At 32.8% G+C, this 24,025-nt stretch overlaps 2 protein-coding genes, 2 non-coding genes and 4 pseudogenes across 4 annotated transcripts; 3 read left to right on the top strand and 5 right to left on the bottom strand.

Moving 5' to 3' along the window:
- Nucleotides 1-457: 457 nt before the first annotated feature.
- Nucleotides 458-1,488, top strand: LOC125368747 (annotated as a pseudogene).
- On the top strand, nt 1,437-2,453 carry LOC125368753 (annotated as a pseudogene).
- A 3,530-nt stretch (nt 2,454-5,983) lies between these two features.
- TRNAW-CCA lies at nt 5,984-6,057 on the bottom strand. The gene has a single exon. It is a non-coding gene; the product is annotated as a tRNA-Trp (tRNA).
- Nucleotides 6,058-6,236: 179 nt separating this feature from the next.
- On the bottom strand, nt 6,237-6,310 carry TRNAP-UGG. The gene has a single exon. It is a non-coding gene; the product is annotated as a tRNA-Pro (tRNA).
- Nucleotides 6,311-12,590: 6,280 nt separating this feature from the next.
- On the top strand, nt 12,591-18,077 carry LOC125368746 (annotated as a pseudogene).
- LOC125368749 lies at nt 18,010-19,101 on the bottom strand (annotated as a pseudogene).
- Nucleotides 19,102-19,129: 28 nt separating this feature from the next.
- LOC125368750 (30S ribosomal protein S11, chloroplastic) lies at nt 19,130-19,915 on the bottom strand. Its single transcript, XM_048370328.1, has one exon. It carries the CDS (start codon nt 19,581-19,583, stop codon nt 19,167-19,169), a length of 417 nt encoding a protein of 138 aa, XP_048226285.1. The 5' UTR covers nt 19,584-19,915; the 3' UTR covers nt 19,130-19,166.
- An 866-nt stretch (nt 19,916-20,781) lies between these two features.
- On the bottom strand, nt 20,782-21,804 carry LOC125368751 (50S ribosomal protein L14, chloroplastic). Its single transcript, XM_048370329.1, has one exon. It carries the CDS (start codon nt 21,356-21,358, stop codon nt 20,990-20,992), a length of 369 nt encoding a protein of 122 aa, XP_048226286.1. The 5' UTR covers nt 21,359-21,804; the 3' UTR covers nt 20,782-20,989.
- Nucleotides 21,805-24,025: the final 2,221 nt, after the last annotated feature.

Below are 24,025 nucleotides of genomic sequence, written 5' to 3'. Positions count from 1 at the left end.
ATATTTGAATCAATATTTGAAATTGATACATTAGATATGGATAGATCGTATACTTGTAAAATTATCTTTCCTTTCTCGACGTTTCTTGTTATCTCTTTTTGTCCTCCCTAATGAACAAAGGGCTGGACCACCTAGAATAATGCTTTTCTATCTTATTTTGCTTTTGCCACTCATTTTTGATTATCACATCACAATATTCTTCAAAAATCTTTCTAAATTATTCCTGTGGAATATGGGTAAGTTAGCCATTTTTTTCGAAATATTTGTTTTGTTGATAGAACCAGAATTCTTTCATCTAGAAATCCGAATTTGAGCAATTAAGATACTTAGAAACAATATTTTTTGTATTCTTTCAAAATTCAAGGACTAACCGCTGACTCACAAATAAAAATAGGGAATAGATTCATAAGTTCAAAGCCTCATAATAGAACTTATGCTTGATAAAATATTAGATCATATGGAGGTGGGTTCATTAAAATTCACAGACGAAAAAATGAAAAAAAAACATTTATTCCTTTCTATATCTTACAGCTATAGTTTTTTGCCCTGGTGGATCTCTTTTTATTTAATAAAAGTTTGGAATCTTGGGTTATTAATTGGTGTAATACTAGTAAATCCGAAACTTTTGTAAATGATATTCAAGAAAAAAGTATTCTAGAAAAGTTCATAGAATTAGAGGAACTCGTTCGCTTGGACGAAATGATAAAGGAATATCCGGAAACACATCTACAAAAGTTTCGTATCGGAATTCACAAAGAAACAATCAATTGATCAAGATGCACAATGAGGATTATATCCATACGATTTTGCACTTCTCGACAAATATAATCTGTTTCGTTATTCTAAGTGGTTATTCTATTTTAAGTAATGAAGAACTTATTATTCTTAATTCTTGGGTTCAAGAATTCCTATATAATTTAAGCGACACAATAAAAGCTTTTTCATTCTTTTATTAACCGATTTATGTATAGGATTCCATTCACCCCATGGTTGGGAACTAATGATTGGCTCGGTCTACAAAGATTTTGGGTTTGCTCATAATGATCAAATTATATCTGGCCTTGTTTCCACTTTTCCAGTCATCCTCGATACAATTTTTAAATATTTGATTTTCCGTTATTTAAATCGCGTATCTCCGTCACTTGTAGTGATTTATCATTCAATGAATGACTGAAAAATGATCCATGAATCCAATTAGAATGTTTGTTATTTTGTACAAAATACAAAAGCAAAACATTCAAAATCTTACTATCAAACAAAATCTTACTCTATTTAATATATATATATTTCTTTTTTCTATACATCCAAGGGATTCTCTTCCTATATTTTCTATTTTAGTAAAAAAATTTCAGTAAATAGCAGTATCGTGGATAGGGAACTATACTAGCGACCTACCTAATTTTATTGTAGAAATTTTCAGGATCAATGATTGGACCATGCAAACTAGAAAGACCTTTTCTTGGATAAAGCAAGAGATTACTCGTTCCATTTCCGTATCGCTCATGATATATATAATAACTTGTGCATCCATTTCAAATGCATATCCCATTTTTGCACAGCAGGGTTATGAAAATCCGCGCGAAGCAACTGGCCGTATTGTATGTGCCAATTGTCATTTAGCTAATAAACCCGTGGATATTGAAGTTCCACAAGCGGTACTTCCTGATACTGTATTTGAAGCAGTCGTTCGAATTCCTTATGATATGCAACTGAAACAAGTTCTTGCTAATGGTAAAAAGGGGGCTTTGAATGTGGGGGCTGTTCTTATTTTACCTGAGGGGTTTGAATTAGCCCCTCCTAATCGTATTTCGCCAGAGATGAAAGAAAAGATGGGAAATCTGTCTTTTCAGAGTTATCGCCCCACAAAAAAAATATTCTTGTGATAGGTCCTGTTCCTGGTCAGAAATATAGTGAAATTACCTTTCCTATCCTTTCTCCGGACCCCGCCACTAAGAAAGATGTTCACTTTTTCAAATATCCCATATATGTAGGCGGAAACAGGGGAAGGGGTCAGATTTATCCCGACGGGAGCAAGAGTAACAATACGGTTTATAATGCTACAGCAGCAGGTATAGTAAGCAAAATCATACGAAAAGAAAAGGGGGGGTACGAAATAACCATAACGGATGCGTCAGAGGGACGTCAAGTGATTGATATTATACCTCCAGGACCAGAACTTCTTGTTTCAGAAGGCGAATCCATCAAACTTGATCAACCATTAACGAGTAATCCTAATGTGGGTGGATTTGGTCAGGGGGATTCAGAAATAGTACTTCAAGACCCATTACGTGCCCAAGGCCTTTTGTTCTTCTTGGCGTCAGTTATTTTGGCACAAATCTTTTGGTTCTTAAAAGAAACAGTTTGAGAAGGTTCAATTGTCCGAAATGAATTTCTAGATCTGTAAATTTATCAACATCAAGTTCTTAAAACGAATAACAGTTGGTAATTATATATGATCAAAAAAATGAAAAGCTCTTTGCTTTTTAAAAATTAAAAATTTTTATACCAGATTTTTGAATTATTTGTACCGCATTTCTAGTCATAATATGTATATTGGTAAGAAGACTATTTGACTTTATCCCCTTTTTGTGTTTTTTAATCTAATTTTTTGAATCTAAATAAAACAGGAGCGGTGTGATTATCTTATTATTGTCCGATTTAACTGTCATAGAGTGCATCAATAGCTTTTTCTATTCTAATAGAATCCCATTTGACTAGATACTAAGCATAAGATAAGTAAGCGGAAAAGCAAAGGCTAAATGAGGAGAACAAAGGATTCTAGGAAGTATTATTTTTTTTTTTTTATTCGTCTTCCTAGTCTTCGACACAAGAAAAGGAATTTGCCACATCCCTTTCTTGTGTCAAAATAATAACGATTCTTGATCCCATTCCTCAAAGATTACTATTCTTAGCTTCTGTTTTTCTAGGTTTATCATAACTTCCTTTTCAATTTTATACGTATAAAATTGATTTTTACAATATAAAATACGAATAAAGTATTATGATTATTATGGACCCCTCGGCCTCGAATCAGACAGAGAAGGAGGGGGTCCATTGAGTCTACGCTTTCATGTCTACAACTCAGTTCACCCGATTACTTACTACTTACAGGGATGAACCCAATCCGGAATATGAACCATAAAAGAAAATGCCTATTAAACCGATCACAAGAATACCAGTTACAGTACCTATTATCCAAGGGAATTCTTCCAGTAGTATCGGCCATTTATCCCACTTCCCTCCACATTTAATCAAGTGGTCGTGCTAGAGACATAAACAGTCATAGATAATTATTAGATGATATCCTTCCGATGGGATAAGAGAATTCCTATTCTTATTTATTATTCTACTATTTTATTTTCTTCTTCTTCTATTAATTGAAGAAATAATTAGAAAATAAAACAGCAAGTACAAAAATGAGTAATAACCCCCAGTAGAGACTGGTACGATTCAATTCAACATTTTGTTCGTTCGGGTTTGATTGTGTCATAGTTTTATAATTAATTGGGATTAGATTTATCGTTGGATGAACTGCATTGCTGATATTGACCCCAAAAAAAAACGGTAGGTACAGCTAGTCCGTGAACAGTCAACCATCGTACTGTAAAAAATTGGATAGAGTTCGATCTATGGTCATTGGGCCTCCTAAAAGATTTACTAAATTCATCGAGTTGTTCCAAAGGATCAAAACGGCCAGTTATTAATGGAATTCCCTGTCGGCTCTCTGTAAAATATTCATTTGGACGAGGGCTCCCAAATACATCATAAGCTAAACCCGTGCTGACGAATAACCAACCTGCAATGAATAGGGAAGGTATAGTAATGCTATGAATGACCCAATATCGAATACTGGTAATAATATCAGCAAAAGAACGTTCTCCTGTGCTTCCAGACATACTGAGCTCCACATATTCTTGTACAATCAAAAGGGATCGATTCTGTAAAAGATGAGATCAGTAAATGCAATTTCACTGAAATTGAATCTTTGTGAGATCGTCAATATTGTACCAAAGGTTTCTTTAAAGTATACCGAATCAGTATAGCTATCCTTCTTCTGACGCAGCAACGCAACTTCAATCAGTATCGAAATGAAATCTTAGATAATCCCTTTCTTCTTTTCTTTTTCTTGTTGCTGTAGAACTGTGTACCATAAGATAAGGTCGGGTAAAATGCGAATTCAACGGGTTACAATAATAATTCATGGAGGAGATTATCATATTTCCGCAATTCAATTAGATGTGAATGGATGTGAAATCAAAAACTTTTGTGCTTTTGTGGTTATAGAAGAGTTTTTTGTTGGAATCCCAACTCCCCCCACTTTTTTTTTTCATTTTGTTTTCATTTTAAGGAATTGGTTAATCATCTATTAAATTAGCAAGTACCAATAGTAGAGAATATTCGATGAAGAGAAAGAAGGAGAACAAGGAAAAATAATTGTAATAATCAATATTCGTGATGCACGTATTTGTGTATTAGATTTAAAAGGTCTTTCTTGACACTTAACTACATGTTTTTCGTTTTAATATTAATATAATATGGGACGAAAATGTAAAATCTAGAAAAGAAAAGGATAATTGAAATTACTAGTCTTAGAATCTAGTTGTACAAAAAACAAAAAAAAAAAGAAAGATTTTCTTTTTGAGTGATCTGATCGTGCGATACTTTTTTCTTCTTATTTTATTGTATTGGATTGGAGATATTATGTGAATGAATCAACTAATAAATCTAATAAGTTAAATTCAAATTTAAAATAAAAATAGAAAAAGTAAAAAAAAAAAGTAAAAAGGAAAAGGTATTCTAAAGAAAAATAGAGGTCGTTTTCATTTTAAAATGTAAAAAACGATACAAATTTGATACAAATATACAAATACTAAATAAATAAACTAAATAAACTAAAAGAAACTATCAAAATAGAAATAATGTTCCAATTTTTTTTATTTTTTATTTTGTAGTAATTTCCGTAGTGATTCCAAGAAAGTTTTTGAATGAAGTTATACAACATAGTTTTTTATTAATTTTTATTAATATTATTAATATTTTTATTTTTATTTATTTATTAATATTTATTTAATTATTTTAATTATTTAATAAATTAATATTTAATTATTGTAATATTAGTTTTCTATTTTATTCTATAGTTGTCTAAGGAATCTCTCGATTCGGAATCAAGAGAATATAAGCGGATGTCATAGATGATAAATTGATTTCTTTCTCTACCTATATCATATCACTCTATTTTTTGAGTGCTGTCTATAATCTATAATGATAATGATTGATAAATGATTGATAAATAAAAATAAATAAAAAGTGCTCAATTGAACTTTTTCTTTCAATTGGTATTTTGTTTATCTTCGTATCTTTATCTTTCAAAAATCGAACTTAGGAAAGTACTTTTGCTTTACAAGTATATGTATAAAAGGTTTATTTAGTTTCTATATGCTTACTATAACTAGTTATTTCGGTTTTCTACTAGCGGCTTTAACTATAACCTCAGTTCTATTTATTGGTCTGAGCAAGATACGACTTATTTGAAATAAATTGAATGAACAATTTATAAAAAAATTTATAAAAAGAAAAGGAAATTTTTCGGCAGTATTCCATCTATTCTCTAGTTCTTTACCGTGTTAATTTTCAATTCTTGCTTATTGAGATTTTTCTTATTGGGATTTATGGGCGATATGGATTAATATTTAAGGATAGATATTACCTTTCTTTCCCCCCCCTTTTTTTTTTCAAATAAATTGGAAATGATTGAAGTTTTCTATTTGGAATCGTCTTAGGTCTAATTCCTATTACTTTGGCCGGATTATTCATAACTGCATATTTACAATACAGGCGTGGTGATCAGTTGGACCTTTAATTAATTAATTAATTAACACCTTGTTTTTGACCTCCTCTTTTCTTTAATCCACAGGAGGTCAAATTCAGATTAACTCTTCCATTTTTCTGTATAAAATTTGACCTAACAAAACAAGAACAGAATCACGCTCTGTAGGATTTGAACCTACGACATTGGGTTTTGGAGACCCACGTTCTACCGAACTGAACTAAGAGCGCTTTCTTATCCCAATCACAAAAAATCAGACTGTAAGTAAAAGATTCTTTTTTAACTACTCCAATATATCTTGAATGCCTATACTATCATATATAATATGATAAAAATAAAAGATTAAGTATGGCCAAGTTTAATTGATCTCAATTGATCCCTCGTTATTACTCAGAGACGAAGTAATAGGTAGGGATGACAGGATTTGAACCCGTGACATTTTGTACCCAAAACAAACGCGCTACCAAGCTGCGCTACATCCCTTTCAATTGGTTTACAATGTTATTGTAAAGAATACCCGTTTGTTTTCCACATACTTATTTCATTTTCTCCATTGATATACTTTTCTTTTTGATCTCATATCATATATTATATTCATATATTATATAATAATATCGCTTATTATATCTTATTATATAATGATATACTTACGTAATAATAAAATATAATGATAAACTTACGTAATAATAAACTTACGTAAATTTCGTGAATGCTCGGGAGGACATTTTTCTTTGTTTAAGAAAGGAAAATCTTATCTAGCAAATTGTTGTACATTTTAGTTTGAATTAGAGATTCTGCTTACAAAACAAATGCAAGTGTCCTTTAACTACATATACGTCTGATTATATATGTATAATCATTATATATTATTACAATAAAATAAACATTATTTATTACAATAACAATAAAGAATAAAGAAGGAGGGTTTTAAATGCGAGATCTAAAAACATATCTATCTGTGGCACCGGTAATAAGTACTCTATGGTTTGCGTCTTTAGCAGGTCTATTGATTGAGATCAATCGTTTTTTCCCGGATGCGTTGACATTCCCCTTTTTTTCATTCTAGTTATCAACGTGCGCGTGCGGGGGTGAAGAAGATTAGAGATACAATTAAATATCTGTGACTACTGCCCCCTCCTCTTTTTTTATTTAATTAGAATAAGTTAGAAAAGAAAAAAGAATAAAAGTGGATTCAACCGCAGCAAAATAAAATTCGGAACTTGGGGCCCCAGCTTCAAGTAAAGTAAACTAACTTCAATTAAATTATTAAATTAAGATAAGAGAAGGGAAGTAGAAATTTGATTATTGCAACAGTATTATACAAGATGCTTAAATGAAATACTGTACTGTGATTCTAATCTAAACTTATAATCTAAATATAGTTTAGAATCTTTGTATTACTTATTATTACTATATTAGTTGCAATGAAATCTTTCAAAATTGGATTTCGAGTTAGCAACTTATATTTTTTTCGTTCCTTTCTTCTTCACTTCGGATCGGAAAATCGAAGAGTTGAGTGAATAAAAACCCCAAGGAGGTTCATGGCCAAGGGTAAAGATGTCCGAGTAAGGGTTATTTTAGAATGTACTAGTTGTGTTCAAAACAGTGTTAATAAAAAATCAACAGGTATTTCCAGATATATTACTCAAAAGAATCGACATAATACGCCTAGTCGATTGGAATTGAGAAAATTCTGTCCCTATTGTTACAAACATACAATTCACGGAGAGATAAAGAAATAGACGGAACCGGTCGCCTGCGTGTTACCTTTACAAGAAAGATGAAAAATGACATAAATGACATATTAATATATAATATGTTATGTTAATATATTGTTAATATATATTAACATATATTAAAATTATATATAAATTATATATATATATTTAAATATAAAATAAACAAGCAAAATCCTATTTCTTAATTCTAAATCATTTTTGATCCAATTGGACGAAATAGGATTTTCGAAATAAGGAATAAACAAACCATGGATAAATCCAAACGGCCTTTTCTTAAGTCCAAGCGATCTTTTCGTAGGCGTTTGCCCCCGATCCAATCAGGGGATCGAATTAATTATAGAAACATGAGTTTAATTAGTCGATTTATTAGTGAACAAGGAAAAATATTATCTAGACGGGTGAATAGATTGGGTTTAAAACAACAACGATTAATTACTATTGCTATAAAACAAGCTCGTATTTTATCTTCGTTACCTTTTCTTAATAATGAAAACAATTTGAAAAAAGCGAGCTGGTCACTATAACTACTGATCTTAGAACCAGAAAAATAGGCTTACTCCTCAATTGAATCAAAATTCAAATCCGAATTTAATTTAAACCTAGATTAATGTTTTGTTCAAAAATCCGAAAATCAAATTTGAGTGTCGTGTCGTAAGAAAAAAAACGAGTTGGGTAAGAAGAAATTTTTTTTATTGAATGTTTTTGTTCAGTTTGGCTACTTTATACTTGATTATATTATCATCATATTTTATCATACTAATTTCTATCATATTTTATCATACTAATTTCTATTCTACCTTCCCGGAATTCCTTCTTCAGGGAATTCCATGTAAAATATTCATAGATTCTTTCCAATTTACTTATTTGATAATGTCATTTGGAAATCATATAAAGGCAATTCCTATTTAATATAGCTATTTGTGCAAGTATTTTACGATTAAGAAGCAACTGTCTCTTGTACAGATTATTTATTAATATACTATAACTATAGGATACCCTATTCTCACGAATTACTGCATTTATCCGAGTGACCCACAAACGACGAAAATTTCTTTTTGCCTATCTCTATCCCGATGGGCCCAAAGCCAAAGCTCTTATTTTTGTTGAATAATAGTTCGAGTAAGTCTTGAATGGGCCCGCGAAAGCTTGATGCGAATAAACGAATTTTTGTTCTACGCCTCCGAGCTATATATCCTCGTCTAATTCTGGTCATTGAATAAACGAAACTTTGATAAATAACTAATTGATTTCCTTTCTTTCAGTTATTCTTTTCCCTTTTCTATAATAACAAAACGGATTCTTCCAGTGTATAAAATAATAATTCCAACGGCTTTTGCTACTATAACCTTCCCAACCACGATTTTTTTCTTTCGGGGCATTTCACCTCGAAATAAGAAACTATATTGATACTAGGTATCAAACAAAATATAATAAAAAGTAGTAAATAAAAATATAGAAATAGATAAATAAATAATAGAAATAATAGTGGGTTCCATCGTTTCTATGGTTACTTCTTAAACGGTGAGGTCTTCTCTATACACCGGAGCCCCTCCTTATTTAATCATTTAATATAATAAATATAATAAATATTTAATCATTTAATCAATGCTATTGTTAGCATGTACAGTTCACACTTTTGGCTCTACCCATGAATTATCTAGTAATAGGTCTTTCACAAGGAGATCCGTCTATACAGTAACGGTATTTAATTATGAGGATTTTCTAATTAGTTGACCCTGTTAGTCCGTTCTTGCAAGAGTAGGGGTATAATTTTTGGCCTTTTAATTTAAATAAGATTAATAAGATTTCCCCCGCTTAAAGGATAATCATTTGTTACCAATGGGAAACTCTTTCTCGTTTTAAATTGAAAATTGAGGTTGCAACAATGAAACCATAAATTTGATACACAATAGACGAATATGATAGATCTTTTTTTTTTAGATAATGAAGGGGATTCTTCTATTCTATCTTATTCATCCGTACTGATCATAGATATTGGAAAAAGTTTTCTTTTGTCCAAGTTCACGATCTGAACAAGTCGCACATACACCCTAGTACATGTTCCTCGGCGCTGAGGACATCCCCCCGAGAGCGGGGGATTTGGTGATATTCTGATTGGCTGTCTTGTGTTTCTAATAAGTTGTTTAATAGTTGGCATGTTGAATCATATGCATAATGGGCTGGTTTAGATCGATCCTAACCGGATGATTATGAATTTTTCTATATTAATATTCTATTATTATTATTAATATTCTATTATTAAATAATTATTAAATAATTAATAGAATATTAAAGAATATTTAATTGAAATTGAAAGTCCGGTAAGAAAAAAATATTCAATCGTGATTTGCGTGAAATTTCTGCTATTTCTTATGCAACTGCTACAAGATCAACAATTCCATGAGCTTGGGCTTCTGCTGCTGACATAAAAACATCTCTTTCCATGTCTTCGGATACAACCCATAAAGGTTTTCCCGTTCTTTGTGCATAAATCCTTGTGAGGATTTCGCGCAGTTTCAGTAGTTCTTCTGCTTCCAGGACAAATTCTCCTATTTGGGCCTCATAAAAACCAGCAATAGGTTGATGAATCATTACCCTGATGATATAAGAAAAAATGGCTATTCTATCTCGCATAATAAATAAAAAGATGACGAGAAGAGATAAAGAATAATAAGAAAAAAAAAGATAGAATTGAACAACCGTACAGGCATTGTTTACGCATTGCATACGGCTCCACAATGGAATTCACTTTTACTTACCTTTTTTTATCGAATAAAAACATAGAGTTTATCAGGTTTAAATCAGTAAATGATCCAATAACCACCCTTTCCTTGTCTTTGGAGGTTAAAAAATAAAACAAAAATACTATGGTGGTCCCGTTGCTTTTATTTCATCAGTGATTTAGCAATCCCAAAGTTTTTTTTTTATTTGAAAATAAATCTTTTTTCGTACTCTTTTATTTTTTTATTTTTATAGCATAAATAATGTTAAGAGCCCTCCGGTGCGAAAACAAAAAGTTTGTGACGCTGAAATAGGCCCCTGATAGAATAAAATCAGAAATACCCTTACTTAATATCTCATACTACTCTTTCGATACATAATCTAATGTTTAAAAAACAATTCTTATATCTATATCAGATTCGAACTGCCATGCTATTATTACTTAATATTTATATTTCAATATTTCATATGGCGAAGGCATAGTTTTCTTTTTTCTTTCAAATAAAAACCCATTGGCGCCAAGCATGAGGGAATGCTAAACGTTTGGTAATTTTTCCTCCAACTAGGATAAAAGATGCCATTGAGCAGCTAATCCCATGCATACTGTTTGTACATCTGGTCGCACAAATTGCATAGTATCATAAATAGCTATTCCGGGTATTACCCATCCCCCAGGAGAGTTTATAAACAAATACAAATCTTTAGTCTCGCTCTCTATACTGAGATATACCATAAGACCAATAAGTTGATTCGAGATCTCGCTATCAACATCTTGACCTAAAAAAAGTAATCTTTCTCGATAAAGTCGGTTGATTGAGATAAATTTCTATCTTCTAGGAACCGTACGTGCACCTTTTGATGCATACGGTTCAACAAAAATCGACGAAAATAAAATAAAGAATCAATGTGTAGATTCCAACCTTCCTTTTTTGATAGTGAGTACTTTTTAACTTAACTCTTTTTTTTTCTAATGTCTAATGCTAATGAAAGGGCTTTTCTTCCAGTTTTCAAGAAAGATGAGTTTTAACCCGTTTACCTATAAAATAAAAAAAGGTTTCCCTATAAAGATAAAAAAAATTATTAAACTTATCAAACAAACTTCTCATTGATGTATTTTTTCATCGAGATTCAATTCAAATCACGACGGCATTATCTTGTTCCTGAATGGGTTTCTTCAATTCTTTTAGGTTTGTGCTCTACTCCGAGTAAAGATTTGCCCGATTTTTATTTGCACATATAGAGCAAATGCCCCAATACCGCGTCTTTTTGTTACAACTTCTTTTTTTTTTATTTAATTCATTTCACGTCTTCTGCCAAATATTTGACATATTCATTATTATATTATTCGATTGAGTATGATTAGCAGTTTGAAATTATTTCAACTTCATAATTATTTCAACTTCATAAATAGAATATGATACAAGCAGTAATCGTAATAGATATATTACCAATTGGGTTCTTCTAAACGGAGCCTGGATACTTCATTTTTTTGGTCCAAACAAGCCAACCATAAATTATTCTAATTGATATATATAATATTAATCTGAGTACCTCAAAAGCATAGATCTAATTGGACTTCATTGCATTTCACGCTCCAAATTTTGGATGATTTAATCAATCTTTCTTGGGCGAAACCGAGGATATCTCAATCGGGGGAGAGAACGGGGGAATCCCGTATGACCCAATATATCTGACAAGTCGCACTATACGTCAATCCAAATGGAATCATCTTCCCAGGATTTCGAAAGGGACTTTTGGAACACCAATAGGCATTAAATGACAGAAAAATTTTCAGTACTCTATTTCACTTTGATGTGAAAACGTAACAATGAATTTATTGTCTTATAACAATGAATTTATTGTCTTAATAATAATAACCTTTATAATATTTTATACATGGATTCGATAAGTTTATATTTATATATTTAATATATTTATATATATATAATATATAAATATATATATAAAAATATATATATAAAATAAAAAAAAAGGGAAGACAAAACCAATAGAGTTCAATTCTTACGAATAGGTACTTTGAATGATGAACAAATCTCTATGCATTCGCTCATATAAAATAGAGTCAACCCCCCATTGCGTATTGGTACTTATCGGGTATAGAATAGATCTGGTTCTCTTTTCTTTGTTCCTACAAACGGAATTGTTACATTATTACTAAAATAAAAAGAAAAGAATAGAAAAAATATTAATTCTTTCTCCGAGATAATCTACTTAAAGGAGAGATCCATAACATAGTTTTTCCAGTGCAATAAAGTTACATAGTGTCTATTTTTCGTTAATAAAGGGGTATTTCCATGGGTTTGCCTTGGTATCGTGTTCATACCGTCGTATTAAATGATCCCGGTCGTTTGCTGTCTGTCCATATAATGCATACAGCTTTAGTTGCTGGTTGGGCCGGTTCGATGGCTCTTTATGAATTAGCAGTTTTTGATCCCTCTGACCCCGTTCTCGATCCAATGTGGAGACAAGGTATGTTCGTTATACCCTTCATGACTCGTTTAGGAATAACCAATTCATGGGGTGGTTGGAGTATCACAGGAGGAACTATAACGAATCCGGGTATTTGGAGTTATGAAGGCGTGGCTGGGGCGCATATTGTGTTTTCTGGCTTGTGCTTCTTGGCAGCTATTTGGCATTGGGTGTATTGGGATCTAGAAATATTTTGCGATGAACGTACAGGAAAACCTTCTTTGGATTTGCCAAAGATCTTTGGAATTCATTTATTTCTCTCAGGGGTGGCTTGCTTTGGGTTTGGCGCTTTTCATGTAACCGGGTTGTATGGTCCTGGAATATGGGTGTCCGATCCTTATGGACTAACTGGAAAGGTACAACCCGTAAGTCCAGCATGGGGTGTGGAAGGGTTTGATCCTTTTGTTCCGGGAGGAATAGCCTCTCATCATATTGCAGCGGGTACATTGGGTATATTAGCGGGCCTATTCCATCTTAGTGTGCGTCCACCCCAACGTTTATACAAAGGATTACGTATGGGAAATATTGAAACTGTCCTTTCCAGTAGTATCGCTGCTGTCTTTTTTGCAGCTTTTGTTGTTGCTGGAACTATGTGGTATGGTTCAGCAACTACTCCGATTGAATTATTTGGTCCCACTCGTTATCAATGGGATCAAGGATACTTCCAGCAAGAAATATATCGAAGAGTTAGTGCTGGGCTGGCCGAAAATCAAAGTTTATCTGAAGCTTGGTCTAAAATTCCCGAAAATTAGCTTTTTATGATTATATCGGCAATAATCCGGCAAAGGTGGATTGTTCAGAGCAGGCTCAATGGACAATGGAGATGGAATAGCTGTTGGGTGGTTAGGACATCCTATCTTTAGAGATAAAGAAGGGCGTGAGCTTTTGTACGTCGTATGCCTACTTTTTTTGAAACATTTCCAGTTGTTTTTGGTAGACGGAGATGGAATTGTTAGAGCCGATGTTCCTTTTCGAAGGGCAGAGTCAAAGTATAGTATCGAACAAGTAGGTGTAACCATTGGGTTCTATGGTGGCGAACTAAATGGAGTCAGTTATAGTGATCCTGCTACTGTGAAAAATATGCTAGACGCGCTCAATTGGGTGAAATTTTTGAATTAGATCGCGCTACTTTGAAATCCGATGGTGTTTTCGTAGCAGTCCAAGGGGTTGGTTTACTTTTGGACATGCTTCGTTCGCTCTGCTCTTTTTTTTCGGACACATTTGGCATGGTGCTCGAACTTTGTTCAGAGATGTTTTTGCTGGCATTGATCCAGATTTAGACGTTCAAGTGGAATTTGGAGCATTCCAAAAAATTGGAGATCCGACTACAAGAAGACAGGTAGTCTGATACAATATTTGATATCTCTTACTTTCTGCCTCTATTCTATTTTCTTTTTGTAATTTGACACAAGGTACTAGAGATATCTGAATTTGAATTGCCGTCCTTTCTTTGAATCTTGTTCTTTTTTTATCCGGGAGACGATTTCAAATAAATAGGTATGGAAGCTATAATTGTAAACCACGATTGAATTTATGGAAGCATTGGTTTATACATTCCTTTTAGTCTCAACTTTAGGAATCATTTTTTTCGCTATCTTTTTTCGCGAACCACCTAAAGTTCCAACTAAAAAGATAAAATGATTTTTCGTTATCTTAATTGAAGTAAAGAGCCTCCCAATATTGGGAGGCTCTTTACTAACTAATCCAATGTTCCTCGAATGGATCTCTTAGTTGTTGAGAGGGTTGCCCAAAAGCAGTATATAAGGCATACCCAGTAAAACTTACAAGTAAACCAGATATAAAGATGGCGACTAGGGTTGCTGTTTCCATTATTATATAATTTAATTTCAAGACCACAATGGATCTATGATAAGATCATTTATTTACAACGGAATGGTATACAAAGTCAACAGATCTCAATTAATACAAATAGGATTTATGGCTACACAAAGCGTAGAGGGTAGTTCTAGATCTGGTCCAAGACGAACTGTTGTAGGGGATTTATTGAAACCATTGAATTCGGAATATGGTAAAGTAGCTCCTGGATGGGGAACTACTCCTTTGATGGGTGTCGCAATGGCTCTATTTGCGGTATTCCTATCTATTATTTTGGAGATTTATAATTCTTCCGTTTTACTAGACGGAATCTCAATGAATTAGATTTACAAGAACCGCTAAGTCCTAGTTTTTCAATACAAAAGAAGCATTTTGGCTTGGTCTCGGATTTTTGATTCTATTTTGGTAGTTCGATCGTGAAATTTCTTTCTTTCTGTATTTCTGGAATATGAGTGTGCGACTTGTTATAATTGATCCTATTGATGAGTACAGAGAGTGGGCCTGTCGTCTTGATAGAGATGATTTTTGACCTCGTCAGGTATTTATTTTAGTATCTGGGCACGGAATATATGGAAATAGATTATGAAGTATTAGAACTATGATTCATACTTAATATTCAGATCCCGTGACCGGATTCCAAAAATTTCAAAGAATTAGAAGGTATAAATTGAAAGATTTTTCCTCCTCTTTTTCTATGTTTGATCAAAGGACAAACCTTTCTTTGAATTTTTACTCATTATATTTATTCAGTGAATAAGTGATGGTACAATGGTTCTTACTCAGGGAATCTTTGGACTTAGTTTGAAGTTTTATTAAGTCATCGTGGTTCTAATATGAATCTGAGGTTTCAATCGATTTATAGGATCTTAACAAGAAAATTCCTATCAATAATAACGAAAACAACAGTAAGGCTGCATTACATACAAAAAAATACGAAAAAATGGGTAAATAGAAGATTCAAGAGGCCTGTAACAATCAACACCAAGAGATGAATGAGCCAACTTGATATTTTGGCATTATAACCACAAGAAGAGTTTTCAAAGAAGAGTTTTTGGATTTTTCTTTTTTCGTATCATCATCTTCAAAGAAAACTGTTGAATCATAGGATTAAGAAGTTTCTATTCTATTACCCATATCCGTTTCAGCTAGTATTTTGGTGGTTCCGTTTGGGCCGTACGAGATGAAATTTTCATATACGGTTCTCGGAGGGGAGAGCCCTCTAGTTTACCTATCTCAATAAAGTTTATGATTGGTTCGAAGAACGTCTCGAGATTCAGGCGATTGCAGATGATATAACTAGTAAATATGTTCCTCCCCACGTCAACATATTTTATTGTTTAGGAGGAATTACGCTTACTTGTTTTTTAGTACAAGTAGCTACGGGGTTTGCTATGACTTTTTACTACCGTCCGACCGTTACTGAGGCTTTTGCTTCTGTTCAATACATAATGACTGAAGCTAACTTTGGTTGGTTAATCCGATCAGTTCATCGATGGTCGGCAAGTATGATGGTTTTAATGATGATCCTGCACGTATTTCGTGTGTATCTCACTGGTGGCTTTAAAAAACCTCGTGAATTGACTTGGGTTACAGGTGTGGTTCTTGCTGTATTGACCGCATCTTTTGGCGTAACTGGTTATTCCTTACCTTGGGACCAAATTGGTTATTGGGCAGTAAAAATTGTAACAGGCGTGCCAGAAGCTATTCCTGTAATAGGATCGCCTTTGGTAGAGTTATTACGTGGAAGTGCTAGTGTAGGACAATCCACTTTGACTCGTTTTATAGTTTACACACTTTTGTATTACCTCTTCTTACTGCCGTATTTATGTTAATGCACTTTCCAATGATACGTAAGCAAGGTATTTCAGGCCCTTTATAGTATAGAGAATATAGATTATAAATATTTGTAATCAACCATTGATCGCTTTGGGGAGGAAGAATAGTATTTCATTGCTACAAATATGGATTATTGAAAGAATAAGACATGTATTTGGATATTTCCCTTCAACTCCAATTTTTTTTATTTTACATGAATGGTTGAGCGGAATTCTCCTAAGAGAAAAATGGATTATGGGAGTGTGTGACTTGGACTATTGATTTGGCCGTGCGGATATATGCCCTTATCCGCCACATTGGAATTAATAACCAAATGTGTCTTTGTTCCAACCACTGCGTAAGCCCCATACAGAGGATAGGCTGGTTCACTTGAGAGAATCTTTTCTATGATCAGATCCAATCATGTTGTACATGAACAGGCTCCGTAAAACCCAGTAGAATAAGCGATATGGTAGAATCTATATTCTATTTTACCTATTTTATTTATATGTTTTATTTTATTTATTTCCTTTACTTTGTTACTTAATACTTTATAGATTACTTAATACTTTTATAGTATGGAAATGCAGTCATTTCCTCTGCATTGATCCGATTTATGATACTATCGGGTGAAGTGAAATAAGGGATCTAAAAGAATGACATAGGCTAAACTATATTAGTAACAAGTAAATCCTTTGTATGTAAAAAGTCTCGATATTTTTTTAGAGATAAAGGCCAATCAGAAAGGTCTGAGACGACCCAAAAGCACTTAATCATGATCACCTTTTAGGCCTACTTGGGTATTGGGCATTTACCTGTAAGAATGAATTCCTTGCAATGGATAATTAATTGCAACTCTGGAAAAAGGAATCCAGTCAATTTTTTATTACATAATATTACATAAAATCATTCATATATGTGTAGACATGGCTAACATTTTACATTTTATAAGATCTATACATACAAGATTTTTTTTATATGGATCTGTTTGATTCGTTTGATTCTTGCTCGAGCTGGATGATGAAAATTATCATGTCCAGTTCCTTCGGAGGATGGATTTATAAGAATTCACCTATCCAATAACAAAAAACCTGACTTGAATGATCCTGTATTAAGGGCTAAATTGGCTAAGGGAATGGGTCATAATTATTACGGAGAACCCGCATGGCCCAATGATCTTTTATATATTTTTCCGGTAGTAATTCTAGGTACTATTGCATGTAATGTAGGATTAGCGGTTCTAGAACCATCAATGATTGGTGAACCTGCGGATCCATTTGCAACTCCTTTGGAAATATTGCCTGAATGGTATTTCTTTCCTGTATTTCAAATACTTCGTACAGTACCCAATAAGTTATTGGGTGTTCTTTTAATGGTTTCAGTACCTGCAGGATTATTAACAGTACCCTTTTTGGAGATGTTAATAAATTCCAAAATCCATTTCGTCGTCCAGTTGCGACAACCGTCTTTTTGGTTGGTACTGCAGTAGCCCTTTGGTTAGGTATTGGAGCAACATTGCCTATTGATAAATCCCTAACTTTAGGTCTTTTTTAAATTGATTCAATTGTAAAATAAAATATCATGATGTGTATGTCTATCTAGGGAATAGTCGCTTCAAAGTGAATTCTCCCTAGATAACATCTATCGGATTTATATTTTATTCTTTGGTAAAAAAATTAAATTGCGAAATTTTTTTCTATTTCTAGAATACCCAATATATGTTTTACATCGTCTATACGAAAATGTTCAATTTTCATAAGATCTTCTTGACTCTTATTCAAAAGGTCCGATAATGTATGTATATTGGATCTTTTGAGGCAATTATAGATCTTAGGAGTCAATTCTGATTGGTCAATAAAAACGTATTTTAATGTTATTTCGTTTTGATTTTTTCTTAATTTAGTCAATCTATCATAAAAGGTAAAAAGAGGTAAAGTAACCTTGTGTTGATTTTTTTCTAAATGGAAGTTTTCTTCTTCTGCATGTAGAAAAGGAATAAATAAATCAATCAAATTCCGGGAGGCTTCATGAAGTGCTTCTTTAGGAGTTAAACTCCCATTTGTCCATATTTCGAGAAAAAGTATCTCTTGCTTTTCATTCCCATTTCCATAAGAATGAACACTATGATTCGCATTTCGAACAGGCATAAATACAGCATCTATAGGATAACTTCCCTCGTGAAAGTTATTTGTCGGTTTTATACGATAGCCGCGATTTCTCTCGATTTGTAATCCAATACACAAATCAATTGGTTCCGTTAGGCTAGCGATATGCTGTGTATTATCAATGATTTCTACAAAGGTGGTAAAATGATGTCTTGAGCGGTTATATATCCAGGACCCTTGGCACAAATAGACGCGTCACAAGTTCCATACAAATTGCTTCTCAATACAATTTCTTTCAAATTCATTAAAATTTCATGTATTGATTCTTGAATACCTGCTATAGTCGAAAATTCGTGTGGTATTTTCTCAGATTTTGCACGTGTGATACATGTTCCTTCGATTTCTCCAAGCAAAGCTCTTCGCGTCGCAATGCCTATTGTGTCGGCTTGGCCTTTCATAAGTGGTGACAGAATAAAGCGTCCATAAAAAGACGCTTATTGTCAGTTCTTGATTCAACACATTTCCACTGCAGTGTCCGAGTAGATATTGTTACTTTCTCTCGAATCATAATAATATTGAAATCATTGAATTATTTATTTCTCTTGTCTCTTGAAATCTCTTCAATATTTATATTTACACACGCCTTTTTTTAGGGGGCCTGCAGCCATTATGTGGCATAGGGGTTACATCCCGGACGAAGCTTAATAATATACCACTTCTGCGAATAGCTCTTAATGCTGCATCTCGCCCGAGACCAGGACCTTTTATCATGACTTCTGCCCGTTGCATACCTTGATCCACTACTGTTCGAATAGCATTTCCTGCTGCGGTTTGAGCTGCAAATGGCGTTCCTCTTCTTGTGCCCCTGAATCCACAAGTGCCGGCGGAGGACCAAGAAATCACTCGACCCCGTACATCTGTAACGGTCACAATAGTATTGTTGAAACTTGCTTGAACATGAATAACTCCTTTTGGTATTTTATGCGCACTCTTACGTGAACCAATACGTCCATTCCTGCGTGAACCAATTCTTGGTAAAGGTTTTGCCATATTTTATTATCTCATAAATATAAGTCAGGGGTCTATGGATATATCCATTTCATGTCAAAATAGATCCTTTTTTTTATTTATACATTTTTTTATTTGTACATCAGATCCTTTAGAGCGTTTCCGCTTAGCAAGATTATCCTTGTCTTTGTTTATGTCTCGGGTTAAAGCAAATTACTATAATTCGCCCCCGTCTACGTATCAGTCGACATTTTTCACAAATTTTACGAACAGAAGCTCTTATTTTCATATTTGCCGTCCCTTAAATTTTGAATATACATACTTTTTTTGAAGAAAATAAGTTTCTTTAAACTTTGAAATCATGAATTGTATCCCTTGAGAAGTGATGAAAGTGAAAGGACTTTTTAAGTTGAAAAAAAAAAACTGACTAATCATTCAAATCTTTGTTTGTTACGGAGTCTATAAATTAGAAGTGCTCTGGTCGAATTCTAAATACTTAACACTATTTCTGAGCAGTATAGGTATAAAAAAACTATGTTGGATCCTTCCTGAAGCATAACCTAAAACCAGATCTTCATTATCTAAAGGAACTTGGAACATACTATTGAAAAGTGATTCAGAAATTTAACCTTCCCAAATTGAATCCATTTTTGTTCTTTCATTCCATCTAAAATCCCCTTCAAGTATCAATTAATGTAATAGGAATGATATTAGAAACCTCTTCTTTCTCTTTTTTTTTTTCACAAATGAAGTTGGGATACAATTCGGATATCCGAAGATTACCATATATAACACAAGATTTCTCCACCGATTCTTTCTAGTCGAGCTTCTCGGTCGGTCATTATACCCCGAGAGTAGAAGAATTACAATACCATCCGCCCAAAATTCTAGGAATTTTTTGATGGTTAGAATAGATTCGTAGACCAGGTCGGCTAATCCGTTTTAAATTTAGACTAGTTCTATAGGGTCCCTTCCTCTTCCTTCTATGTCGTAGGGTTAAAACCAAAAATTTTTGTTGCCTTCCTGGTGTTTCCTGACATTTCAATAAAACCTTCTCGTAAAAGTATTTTAATAATGTTTTCCAGTGATGTTAGTGAATGCTATTCGAACGGTTCCTTTTCTATTCATGTCAGCATTTCGTATAGAGGTTATTATCTCAGCAATAGGATCCCTGCCCATGATAAACTAAATTTTGAATTTCTCTCTAGTTTTGATATAATCAACATACTTTTTTTTTTTCTTTTTTTTTTTTTGAATTACTTATTTTATTAAAGGTATATGCGTGAAACACAATTTACTAATGAAATTCTATTTCATTTTTATTCAAATACTATAACTATACAATAAAAACTATATAAAAAATACTATAACTATATACTAGAACTGTATCATGGTCTCATCTTAATTTTAAATGGTATTATCTTCTATTTTATTTAGAATTTTTTATTTTATAATACTTCAGGCGCTAATGAAACTATTTTAGTAAAATTTAACTGTCTCAATTCTCGGGCGATTGCACCAAAAATTCGAGTTCCCTTTGGATTTCCTTCTTGATCAATGACAACTGCAGCATTGTCATCATATCGTATTATCATACCGTTATCACGTTTGAGTTCTTTACAAGTACGTACAATTACAGCTCTGATTACTTCTGATCTTTCTAGAGGTGAATTTGGTGCCGCTTCCTTGATCACAGCAACAATAACGTCACCAATATGAGCATATCGGCGATTACTAGTCCCTATGATTCGAATACACATTAATTCTCGGGCTCCGCTGTTATCTGCTACATTCAAATGGGTCTGAGATTGGATCATATCATTTTTTTTTTTTTATCTGTTATTTTAATGCAAAGGAAAAAAAGATATATTGTTTGTCCAAAACAAAAAAAAAACTTTCGATTTATTTTAGCACCCCAAAACAAAAGTCTTTTTCCTTTAGTTCTATATTCCTATCCCGAAATAATGAATTGAGTTCGTATAGGCATTTTTGATGCTGCTATTGAAATAGCCCTTCTTGCTATATTTTCTGCTACTCCACTCATTTCATAAAGTATTCTACCTGGTTTAACGACAGCCACCCAATATTCAGGAGATCCTTTCCCCGAACCCATACGTGTTTCCGTAGGTCTTAAAGTAACTGGTTTGTCGGGAAATATGCGTACCCATATTTTTCCACCGCGGCGTGCATTTCGTGTCATTGCCCGTCGTCCCGCTTCTATTTGTCTAGATGTAATCCAAGCGGGTTCAAGTGCCTGAAGAGCATATTTGCCGAAACAAATACGATTACCTCGAAAAGCTATTCCTTTCATTCTTCCTCTATGTTGTTTACGGAATCGGGTTCTTTTTGGGTTATAGTTGATGGTTGTTTCTCAATTCCATCTCTACTACAGAACCGGACATGAGAGTTTCTTCTCATCCAGCTCCTCATGAATGAAATGTATATATATGTGTTTGATGAATAATATACTAAATCATGGGATTCTTTGAGATTTCACTTAATTTATTTACTTAATCTAATCTATTTCTAATTTATTTATTAGATTATTTTCTATTTTATTAGATTATTAGAATAGAAATAGAAATTGGTATATATATATATATATATATATATTTTTTTATTATAATTATGATATCAGATCGCTAAAATTTAGAAATCCAATAATCTAAAAAATTTCGCGGGCGAATATTTACTCTTTCAATATTTATTTTATTTGTTTTGTAGAGCTAATCCACGATCCTTCAGAATAAATGGATTGTCTTTTGGTTCCTTTCGCTATCCTCCCAATAAATCATTAAGATTTGTTTTCAATAAAATCTTATGTATTTACAGGTTCCGTCGTTCCCATCGCTTCTCCATTAATGGTTAGGTCTTAATTTTACAATGGAGCCTCTAATTTGATTTGTTCTTGAGTCAATCTTCTCAGTCTTTATTGGCTCGAGGCTCTTGATTTTTTGTTTTATGAATGAATTAGTTTCATTATAGATCAATTGGTATTGATGCTTTAGTACATTAGCCTTTATCTGATGATTCATAGACCTTACATATCGGAATCATAGATCATTGATATTTTTTTCTCTCTTTCTTTCACCCTTCCATTTATCCGCATAATTTTGATTTTGATTTACAACTCCTAATCAAATCAGATTGGTTTTTCTTTTGTTTTTTGTTTTGTTTGTGCAAAAAGGATTTAAATTGCTCCAATAATAAATAAAAATATGAGCAATATATCATATCTTGAATGTTTCCTTGGATCTAGATAATGCAAAGCGATGAGTTGGTTATTAGTTGTATTTGGTTATTAGTTGTATATTTATACTTATTAGTTCATAGTATGAGTCAGTCCTTTTTTTTAATCCTGAACCTAAAAAACCAACGAGTCACACACTAAGCATAGCAATTATATCAAATTATCAATCGAATTTTTTATTTTATTCAACCCTATAGAAATATAATTCGAATTGATTCTTTTTTTTTTTAATAATAAAAAAAAAAAGAATCAAAAGTTATCATTTTGTTTTATCAATAGATAGAATGTAAAGACAAGTCAAGTAAGGGTTTATTATTTTTTGTCTAGAAATGTCCAAATTTTTATGCCTAATACCCCATAAATGGTTCTAACTGTATATGAACAATAATCAATTTTAGCCCGAATGGTTTGTAGAGGAACCCTACCCTCTCTAATCCACTCGACGCGTGCAATTTCTTTTCCGTCAAGACGCCCCGCAATTTGTACTTGAATTCCTTTTGTATCCGCCTGTTCAGTTAATTCAATAGCTTTTTTCATTTGCTTTTGCGAAATGAAACTCTATTCTTTAATTGTCCGGCTATAAATTCTGCAAGAATATTAGGGTGCCCATAAGGGTTTGAAATTCTTGTAATAGCAATATTGAGTTTTCGGTTCACACAATTTAGTTCTTTTTGTACATTTATCTGTAATTTCTCGATTCGTTTAGGTTTACTTTCTATTAATAATTTTGTGAATCCCATATATATTATTACTTGAATCACATCAATTCTTTTTTGAATCTCTATACATGCAATTCCCTCAACACCAGAAGATATTTTTGTATTGTTTTTTACATAATTCTTGATACAGTTTCTTATTTTTTGATCTTCTTGTAGACCCTCAGAGTAATTTTTTGGTTGAGCAAACCAAAGAGAATAATGACTTTGGGTTGTACCAAGTCGGAAACCTAGTGGATTTATTTTTTGTCCCATAATCCCCCACTACTTACTATACATATCATGAAATGTCGCATCTGTGGATTTCGTTTTTTTTATCCACCCCCGGTTTTTTAAGCATATGTTATATTCTTCATATTCTTCATATTCTTCATATAAAGATATATTTTTTAATACAATAGTTATATGACAGGTCGATCTTTTTATCAGATAACCCCGCCCTCGAGCCTGAGGTTTTAATTTTTTCACAGTAGCACCTTCGTTGACTTCGGCTTTACTAATGATTAAATTGGCTTCGT

This window comes from Ricinus communis, unplaced genomic scaffold (genome assembly GCF_019578655.1).
Source record: "Ricinus communis isolate WT05 ecotype wild-type unplaced genomic scaffold, ASM1957865v1 Ctg17, whole genome shotgun sequence".
Taxonomy (NCBI): domain Eukaryota; kingdom Viridiplantae; phylum Streptophyta; class Magnoliopsida; order Malpighiales; family Euphorbiaceae; genus Ricinus; species Ricinus communis.
The sequence above is the reverse complement of the archived record's forward strand: the minus strand, read 5'-3'. Positions and strand labels throughout refer to the sequence as shown.

Coding starts and splice junctions, on each gene's coding strand:
- LOC125368750 (XM_048370328.1), bottom strand. CDS start 19,583: ATGGCAAAACCTTTACCAAGAATTGGTTCACGCAGGAATGGACGTATT.
- LOC125368751 (XM_048370329.1), bottom strand. CDS start 21,358: ATGATCCAATCTCAGACCCATTTGAATGTAGCAGATAACAGCGGAGCC.